The sequence below is a fragment of the Leuciscus leuciscus genome (genome assembly GCF_965113295.1).
Source record: "Leuciscus leuciscus genome assembly, chromosome: 12".
NCBI lineage: Eukaryota > Metazoa > Chordata > Actinopteri > Cypriniformes > Leuciscidae > Leuciscus > Leuciscus leuciscus.
Genome location: NC_138736.1, coordinates 42,219,331 through 42,228,894, shown reverse-complemented (window position 1 = coordinate 42,228,894; position 9,564 = coordinate 42,219,331). Strand labels below are relative to the sequence as shown.

At 41.8% G+C, this 9,564-nt stretch overlaps 2 protein-coding genes across 2 annotated transcripts; both read left to right on the top strand.

Moving 5' to 3' along the window:
• The first annotated feature begins 152 nt into the window (after positions 1-152).
• On the top strand, positions 153-1,785 carry ensaa (endosulfine alpha a). Its single transcript, XM_082186670.1, has 3 exons — positions 153-365; positions 926-1,048; positions 1,136-1,785. The coding sequence occupies exons 1-3, from the start codon at positions 312-314 to the stop codon at positions 1,304-1,306; spliced, it is 348 nt and encodes a 115-aa protein (XP_082042796.1). The 5' UTR covers positions 153-311; the 3' UTR covers positions 1,307-1,785.
• Positions 1,786-3,313: 1,528 nt separating this feature from the next.
• Positions 3,314-8,450, top strand: mcl1a (MCL1 apoptosis regulator, BCL2 family member a). Its single transcript, XM_082186543.1, has 3 exons — positions 3,314-3,895; positions 6,313-6,563; positions 8,133-8,450. Exons 1-3 carry the CDS (start codon positions 3,487-3,489, stop codon positions 8,247-8,249), a joined length of 777 nt encoding a protein of 258 aa, XP_082042669.1. The 5' UTR covers positions 3,314-3,486; the 3' UTR covers positions 8,250-8,450.
• Positions 8,451-9,564: the final 1,114 nt, after the last annotated feature.

Sequence of the window (9,564 nt, the reverse complement as noted above, 5' to 3'; positions counted from 1 at the left end):
ATATGTTATACATCTTACAGTACATTAATGGTGGGTAGAAAAGGGATACAGATATATGTAAATAAAATGCAAAATAATTTGCTATGTGCTCTACGTAATCATCACGTCGCGCTCTCATTGGCCACTTTCACCCTGATCCCGCCCATGCTGATTACGTCACTCAGACGTGTCATTCGCCATTTTGGCTTTAAGGCTAAATATATTGCAGTATTTATCGCGCCTGCTGCTCTTTGACTAACATTATTAGTATATTTGTATTAGTTATTGACGAAAGACCATTTTTATTACCAGTGTTTCTGTCGCGGGGAATCATGTCAGAGAATCATGACACGGACTCTCTGCAGCTGGAGTCCGAAGAGAAGCAGGTACCGCCAGTGCGATCAATCAATGAAACAACACAAACACTAATAACCAGTCATTTTAAAACCAGTTCATGACTTTAACTGGTATTTACTGTTGTTAAGACAGGAATAAAAAGAAATTGTGATTTAACGGCGAGGTCACGCCCACTCTGCGAGCATATCCTCGCTCTGATTGGTCGATCAGTCCATCAGTCACATAGATAGTAGACTCCTATTGGTCGGTGTTTGTTGTCATTTTGTTGGTGCAGACATTCTCCGCTTGTCAAATGTGAACACTTTTTGCTTGTATCAAGAGATAATTATTTTTGTCTATAAATAGTTATAATTAAATATCTAGCTGTGATAACTTTACGGAACTGATTCATTAAAATAGTCAAATCACATTTATTCATATTCATATGGCGCTTTATTGTCAAGTCAAGTCACCTTCATTTATATAGCGCTTTTAGCAACATAGATTGTTTCAAATCAGCTTCATAGGAAAATATCGTAATTTTAAAGCGATATTAACTGTAAAATATCAAATAAATATAATGAAATGTCTAAAAAATGTGTATTTGCAGGATTCTCCGGAAAAGATCTGTAACCCAATCCTGTCCGAAGAGGCAAAACTCAAGGCAAAATATTCAACTCTGGGACAAAAAGCAGGCGGTTCTGGCTTTCTGATGAAGAGGCTACAGAAAGGAGTGAGTAGAGCCAACAGTAAATCAAGGGATCATTTTCATGTTTGAGTGAACTATGATCTAAATGCGTGTAAATCTCTCCTCTTGCAGCAAAAGTACTTTGACTCGGGCGATTATAACATGGCAAAAGCCAAGATGAAGAGCAAAGTCGTGCTGGCAACCGGCCCTGAAGAGAAGCTGGTGACCGGAGACCATATTCCCAAACCACAGGATCTTCCTCAGAGGAAACCCAGCGCTCTCGCCAGCAAACTGGCCGGATAAACACACACACACACACACACACACACACACACACAAACACACACTGAGACGAGTCATAGCGTTTATTCTCAGGGGTAGTTGAGGGATCTAAACCTCTAGAGAAGATCCAGACACTGAAGATGCAGATCAGATCTAATGGGAGATTCACTAGGGTTGGGCAGAGAGAGAGAGAGAGAGAGAGCTGACGAAACCAGCAGGGCGCGTCCCAAACCAGTCCAGTCGAGGAGTAACTGGTGTTTTATAGGCCTGACACGAGGTATCGCTGAGCAACGGCACACTAGCACTCAATGTTTGGGGTCAGTAAGATTTAAAAGAGACGCATTATTCATTAAAGACGCATAAAATTTATCAAAAGTGACAGTAAAGACATTTATAATGTTACACAAGATTCTATTTCAAATAAACGCCATTATTTTGAACTTTCTATTCATCAAAGAATCCTGTATAAATATAAATAAAACTGTATCTGTTGTGTTTTATGCAGTAGTTTGACTGTCTTTACCTCAGACTGAACTAATAAACCCCAGACTTCTCATGCACATTAATAACATCATATCTTCTGGAGGGGAAAAGAGATGTTTAAGTGTTTCTGTCACTGGCTGATGTTGTACTGTTACTGTGATGTATAATTACACTGTTGTGGAGGATTGTGGGTTTGTTTTCAGCATTGTGGCATTATTTTCATGACGATTAGATTATAAAATATAATAATAATAATGAATTGCGATAATACGTGTTTTTGATTAAATCTGCAAAAATTAAAGGTGCAATAAACATTACCATGATGCAAAAATAATTTAAAGTTAAAATAACATTTTGTTTTGCATGACAGATAAATACATATAAAAGTGTACAATCATTTAAGAGCATAAAAAGATTAAAATTATTTTTTTAGCTAAACAAAGAACATAAAAAAGTGTAATGATATGTAGTGTAGTGATATCAGAGAGTATGCTTTATAGTAGAGTATGAGAGAGTAAAATGTTCCACTAATATCAAATCATTTCAGAATGCTGAAAAACTTGTGTAAAATGTAAGCTATGTGTGTAAAATATTGGAGTGAAGAATTTTATGGTAGTTTTTAAAGGTAGACTGTGCTCTGAGTGCTTTGCTCACATGAATATCAATAATTCAAACACATACTTAAAAGTCTATTGTCATATATAATCATAGAAGGCCAATATCCACCAGAGGTCTCTATAGTGACAGCAACACTGAGCTTTTATATCGAAAATACTTGACAGAAAGTAATCATATCTATTAAATATGATATACATAATATGAAAACTCCAAATGCAATGTCTAGTAGTGTGTGTATGGAGTGTGTGTGTAGTGTTGAGTGTAAAGCTGGCTCAGTGTGAGTCACAGGGTAAAGGGTCACTAGTGTCAGGTTCAGCTTTACACACTGACTGATTTCTCTACCTCACAGCTCGAGCTCCTCCTGAGTTACTTTGCATTAGGCCTGTATTTCACTAATCTGAGCTGAAATTATATAAAGAATTCACCCAGAATCAACATTAAATTAATAATAATTTAAAAAATTGTTTTATATATGAAGAGTTCAGATGCAAAAGCCTCTAAGTGTCATCTGAAATTTTCTTCTAGAATGATCATTTTTATCAAGCTTGTATATTTAAGTTCAGTAATTTCACTTAAAAGACAATTAATAGGACATTTTCATTGCCATTTAAATGAAATTACTGAACTTAAATATACAAGCTTGATAAAAATGATCATTCTTGAAGAAAATTTCAGATGGCACTTAGAGGCTTTTGCATCTGAACTCTTCATATATTCACCGTCATCCAACAACATTTCGAATACAATGTGGTTTATAAAACCTTTCTGAAACATTCCGTTCAGCCAGTTCTACATATTCGGTAAGAACATTGAGAAATTCCTAGGAAGTGCTAGAGAGGAAAGGCCATATATGGATATTAGGGGCGGGGTTAAGGAAATTACGCAAAAGAACACGTCATGACGCAGACAATATAAAACCCATCCTTGTTCCACCAACTTCCGCTTCACTCGCACAAGAGTGTCGACCATCACGAGCACTATAACCGTCGCGTTCGCGCTTTAACCTTCATCATTTAAAACAAAATATAAGCTTCGATCTTAATCGTTCAGGACGTATTCAAGTTTTATCTGTCACCTTTTTTCTGTTTGTAAGCGTAATTATGACTCTGACTTTAGGAATCAGGCGAACGGCCGCGATTAGTTTTTTAGCACAGGGCGCGCACACGACGCTCGTGCCCTCGCTGAAGACGCACACCGAGGACGAGCTGGACGGGTGCGCGGATGAGATGGACTCCGCGATAAAGCCGGTGAGACCGGGAACGAACGGGCTGAAGGGCCTCCAGTTGGACGGGCGCTTCGTGTCCGCGACCGACGGCTCTCTCCCGTCCACTCCGGACTCAGACGAGCTCGGTTCCGCAGAACTGGACCGTGATACCCGACAGCTCCTGCTGGTCTTCTATCGCACACACACGGGAATGTGTTCACCGGAACAGAACCATAACCGCGCGCTGCCGACACTGAGGCGCGTCGTTGGGGAGATTCTCGAGAAGCACCAGATCGTATACAAAGGTAAGACGCGCGCATGCGCGCTCCCGGTGCGGCTGTTTGACTTTCTTTTTTTAATTTAATATTTAAAGCACTAAATCCAAGCATAGATCAACTCATTAGTAGAATACAATATACATTAATACTCCAAAATAAGCTAAGATGTCTGATTTCAGAGTAAACTAGTCGCGTGATGTGAGTTTATAGACTAATTATAATAAGCTATAATTTTACTTATATTCAGTTTATTTGTGTCGTTTCTGATAGTGATTCAAGTAGTCACTTAAGTCTTTTTTTTTTTAAGTTTCATTTTGTACTCATATTTCTAGTTGTGTGCTCGTAAGTAGAGGTTTCTGTTCCTCGGCGGGGGTTTCTCGGTAGGGCTTTATCTGGTGAACCGCAGAGTTCGTCAGCGCGCTTCTCGGAACTGCCGGAGTTCCGCTTATCTTCGGCTCAGTGTGGGCCTGTGTGGGGGAGGAGGCTTTCAGAAACACTGACACACCACTTCAGAAGCGCAGAGTGGAACAATTTTAACGCATTGCTAATAAAAATGATATCAGCGCGAGATATTAGGTGAACTCTGCAGTTTAGTGCAGCCAATGGCCGGAGCCGGTTATGTGCTGTCAGTCAAAAGGGGGCGGGGCCAGCGGAATTAGAGAGAATTTTGGTATCCGATTGTTAAGTCTGACGTCACGCGTGACGTTTTGGGTCCCAAGCGGTCCAGAAATAACAACGGTGGAACCTGTAAATTTATTTACGATCACGTCCTTCTTAGTGAGGCACCCTTGGCGGTCAAAAAGGGTTTAAATTCCTTTAACACCAACAGAGTGGTTAGTGTAGCTCATCACTCAGGTGGCATAATTAAGGGTAGAGTCCTCAATGAAAAAGAAGATTTACGAGGTTGAAGTGAGTTAGCACGGGACACAGCACTGCGGCATTGTAAAAACACTCAATAATAACCAAAACACCAGCGAAAGCGGTAGGTAGGTAGAGAGGACCTGGACTTTGGACCCGGAAAGAGTATTGGTTACGTCACGACTTAACAACCGAATAATCGCCAACTTGTGTATGCAAATTTATCTATTTCTGATTGCAAATGACGTGACTGAAACCGTATATAGGAATGTAATCTATGACATTGTAGGTAATGTATTCTGATTACTTTTAGATTCCTTTTTAAAAATTAGATTACTTATGATTTGAACGGCATCTTTGTATTTTTTTTTTTAAAGGGAAATAAAGTATCCTTTATCAGCATCATGGCATATGCAATAGTGCAATAAACATTACATTACATCAGAACTGCATTGAGTAGAGATTCATGCGTCATGTTCAGTTCCTATGATCTGAGTTCAGTTGTTGACACTGGTTTGTCTCAGTAGTGTATATATGATCTGATCTGGGTTCAGTGTTTGACTCCCTGTGCCGATGCATTGATGAAGTCAACAGTTGGATGTGCTAAAACTTTCTCCAGTTAAACAAAGACAAAACTGAAGTTATTGCGTTTGGAAACAAAGATGAAGTTCTCAAGGTGAACGCATACCTTCACTCTAGGGGTCAAACAACTAAACATCAAGTCAGGAATCTTGGTGTGACACTAGAGTCAGACCTTAGTTTCAGTAGTCATGTCAAAGCAATAACTAAATCAGCATACTATCATCTGAAAAATATTGCAAGAATTAGATGCTTTGTTTCCAGACAAGACTTAGAGAAACTTGTGCATGCTTTCATCACCAGCAGGGTGGATTATTGTAATGGACTCCTCACTGGCCTTCCCAAAAAGACCATAAGACAGTTGCAGCTCATACAGAACGCTGAGCAGAACCAGAACATATGAACACATCAGTCCTCAGGTCTTTACACTGGCTCCCAGTTACATTTAGGATTGATTTTAAAGTATTATTACTGGTATATAAATCATTCAATGGCCTAGGACCTCAATACATTGCAGATATGCTCACTGAATATAAACCCAGCAGATCACTCAGATCATTAGGATCATATCAGAAACACCAAGGGTTCACTCTAAGCATGGCGAGTCCGCTTTAGCAATTATGCTGGAACCAGCTTCCAGAAGAGATCAGATGTGCTCCTACAGTCACATTCACATCCAGACTCAGAACACTTCTGTTAGCTGTGCACTTACTGAATGAGCACTGTGCCGCTGATTACATTATCACTTTATTTTTATATTCTAAACTGTTTTAATTAGGCCTAATCTTATTTCTTTTGATTATTTTAATTTCTTCTATGTAAAGCACTTTGACTTACCATTGTCTATGAAATGTGCTATATAAATAAACTTGCCTTGACACTGGTCTGTCTCAGTACTGTGTGTGTATATGATCTGATCTGGGATCAGTAGTTGACTCTGCTGTCTCCTCAGGGATGTTGTATGATCTGATCTGGGATCAGTAGCTGACTCTGCTCTGTCTCCTCAGGGATGTTGCAGCGTCTCCACATGGACTCTGAGAAGGACACGATGGACTTCATCGGCTCAATAGCGAAGAACATGTTCAGCGACGGCAGCACGAACTGGGGCCGCATCACGAGCCTGGTGGCGTTCGGGGCCGTGGTGTGTTCTCGCCTGAAGGAGTGCCGGCGCGAGGAGTGTGTGGAGGCCGTGGCACAGCAGATCTCCTCATACCTGATCTCAGAACAGCACCACTGGATGCGGAAAAACAACGGCTGGGTGAGTCAGAGCTATGCAATATATCCAAATATCACTAATGTGTATATCACAACAGCTTGGGACACACTCTTCAACACACTATACTCTGCACACACACTCTTCAACACTATACTCTGGCGCACACACTCTTCAACACTATACTGTGGCGCACACACTCCAACACACTATACTCTGGCATGCGCACTCTTCAACGCACTATACTCTGGCACGCGCACTCTTCAACGCACTATACTCTGGCACGCGCACTCTTCAACGCACTATACTCTGGCACGCGCACTCTTCAACACTATACTCTGGCACACACTCTTCAACACTATACTCTGGCATGCGCACTCTTCAACGTACTATACTCTGGCACGCGCACTCTTCAACGTACTATACTCTGGCACGCGCACTCTTCAACGTACTATACTCTGGCACACACTCTTCAACACTATACTCTGGCACACACTCTTCAACACTATACTCTGGCATGCACACTCTTCAACGTACTATACTCTGGCACGCGCACTCTTCAACACTATACTGTGGCGCACACACACTCCAACACACTATACTCTGGCACACACTCTTCAACACTATACTCTGGCACACACTCTTCAACACTATACTCTGGCACGCGCACTCTTCAACGTACTATACTCTGGCACGCGCACTCTTCAACACTATACTGTGGCGCACACACACTCCAACACACTATACTCTGGCACACACTCTTCAACACTATACTGTGGCGCAAACACACTCCAACACACTATACTCTGGCACACACTCTTCAACGCACTATACTCTGGCACGCGCACTCTTCAACGCACTATACTCTGGCACGCACACTCTTCAACACACTATACTCTGGCACACACTCTTCAACACTATACTCTGGCATGCGCACTCTTCAACGCACTATACTCTGGCACGCGCACTCTTCAACGTACTATACTCTGGCACACACTCTCTTCAACACTATACTCTGGGACACACACTTCGACACACTCTTCAACACACTATACTCTGGGACACACACTATACTCTGGGACACTTAGTCTAATCTCACACAGTTCAGGATGGGTAGTGTGGACAATGAGACCCAGGACAACTGAGTGAGCAACATTCATTGACACAATGCAGTCTCTAGCCGCTTACCCTAACCTTACCCATCACAACTAGGTGCCTAAACCGACCCTTAACCTCACTATAACCTTATCCCTAAAACCAAGTCTTGACCCTCAAACAGGCCTTTAAAGGCTCTCAGAGACTGAGGACCGGCCAACATGTCCTCGTTACTCTCTGTCCTTACTCCAGTGGTCTAACACTCAAACTGGTCCTCACAGAGATAGTTGTGTACACACACACGCACACACACACACACACACACACACGTGTGAAGGTCTGAGTTCATTGAGCAAAAGTTAAGCTGAGCTCAAGTATCAGAACCGGTGTTAAGTGTGTTTTCCACTCATGTGTTTCACACACGCACAGAGTTCATTCAGCAGAAGTGAAGCTGAGCTCAGGTATCAGATCTGGTGTTAGTGTCTTCTGCTCATGTGTGTGTTCTCTCTCTCTCTCCAGGAAGGGTTTGTGGAGTTCTTCCGCGAGGAGGACGTGGAGGCGATGGTCCGTAACACACTGATGGCGGTCGTGGGCTGCGCGGGCATCGGCGCCGGCCTGGCGTTCCTGATGCGGTGAGGAGAACGGGGCAAACTGAGCCGCCCCCTGGACACTGACGCGCACAAGTGACTCCGGCTAAACTCCGGCTGAACTCCGGCCCGACTCGGCTCTGTGCCGGCGCCTGCTCACGCCACGCGATTGGGCTCTTCGCGAGCCAGAATATGACAAAGACAAAGCATTTTCAGATTTATTTTTTTATAATAAAACAACTGGAAAGAACGTTTGGTGTGTGCATCATGTGATTATGCTTCGCCTTGTAAACATGTAAATAAACAACAGGGCTTTATGCACGTTTGCTTCCATAGAAATGAGTTCTGCAACTCCGGGGCCTCGGGGTCCTGGGGTAAGATGAGCCGGCCTCCGCTGAGCTCGAGCTTTAGGGAACGAGAAGCGAGCAGATCCTGTTTCACAGCTTCTGTGAACCGAAAGTGAGAACGTCTAACATTTCACACATAGCTCATGCAAATGACTCTGAATAACTCTGACCAATCCTGTCATTCACTAATGATTAGATTATAATATAGCGTTGAACAGTCAATTCAGCTTTATTCCGATATGCTTTATAAGCAGCTTCACCATTAAACAAGAAAATCAATGATTCAAACATGAGACGAGCAGAAGTCCGATTCAGCTGTGAAGTCCGTGTCAGATCAGTGTGACTGAGTGTGTGTGTGTGGAGAGAAGAGTCTCGATCTGATGAAGTGTTATTAATGTCACTGTAAGAATGTTTCTTCATAACTCTGAGAGAATGTTTCCTGTTCTCTGATCCTTCTGATTAAATAACTTTCTAAGAAAATTGTTCAAATGTTTCCTCCCACGATCAGATGCTGCAGATCATGCATCAGTTATGCATAATATTCCAAGAACTCTGAAGAATTTTCTATTAACAATAGATCTAAAATTAACATATGGATGTTTCACAATAACATTACAAAAACATCCAGCAAATATATTAAGGACATTCAGAAACTGTTTTCTCTCAACATTACGCGACCGATTCTTATAATATTATAAATAACGCTCCATAAACATGATTTTACAGTTTTTCATTGAACCGTTGCTCCATTTCTCAAAACACAAGAAGCTAAACATCACACAACTCCTGCAGAAGCACACACTTCATTCACAACTATATGAAAAATTCTATAAAATGCTATTTTTGTGTAGTAACTCCACACACACACACACACACACACACACACACACACACACTACACACAGATGTGACGGATGTAAAACACTCTTGTGGCTTTGCTCCAGTGTGCATTACAGGAGTTTGTCACACACACATGCACAAATACACTATACAGTATGAGCATGAATTGTACACAGT

Bases quoted from the DNA above. Each gene is read 5' to 3' on its own strand.
- ensaa (XM_082186670.1), top strand. From the start codon at position 312: ATGTCAGAGAATCATGACACGGACTCTCTGCAGCTGGAGTCCGAAGAG. The intron at 366-925 runs GTACCGCCAGTG...GTGTATTTGCAG, and splicing joins TGGAGTCCGAAGAGAAGCAG to GATTCTCCGGAAAAGATCTG. The intron at 1,049-1,135 runs GTGAGTAGAGCC...CTCCTCTTGCAG, and splicing joins TGAAGAGGCTACAGAAAGGA to CAAAAGTACTTTGACTCGGG.
- mcl1a (XM_082186543.1), top strand. From the start codon at position 3,487: ATGACTCTGACTTTAGGAATCAGGCGAACGGCCGCGATTAGTTTTTTA. The intron at 3,896-6,312 runs GTAAGACGCGCG...CTGTCTCCTCAG, and splicing joins GCACCAGATCGTATACAAAG to GGATGTTGCAGCGTCTCCAC. The intron at 6,564-8,132 runs GTGAGTCAGAGC...CTCTCTCTCCAG, and splicing joins TGCGGAAAAACAACGGCTGG to GAAGGGTTTGTGGAGTTCTT.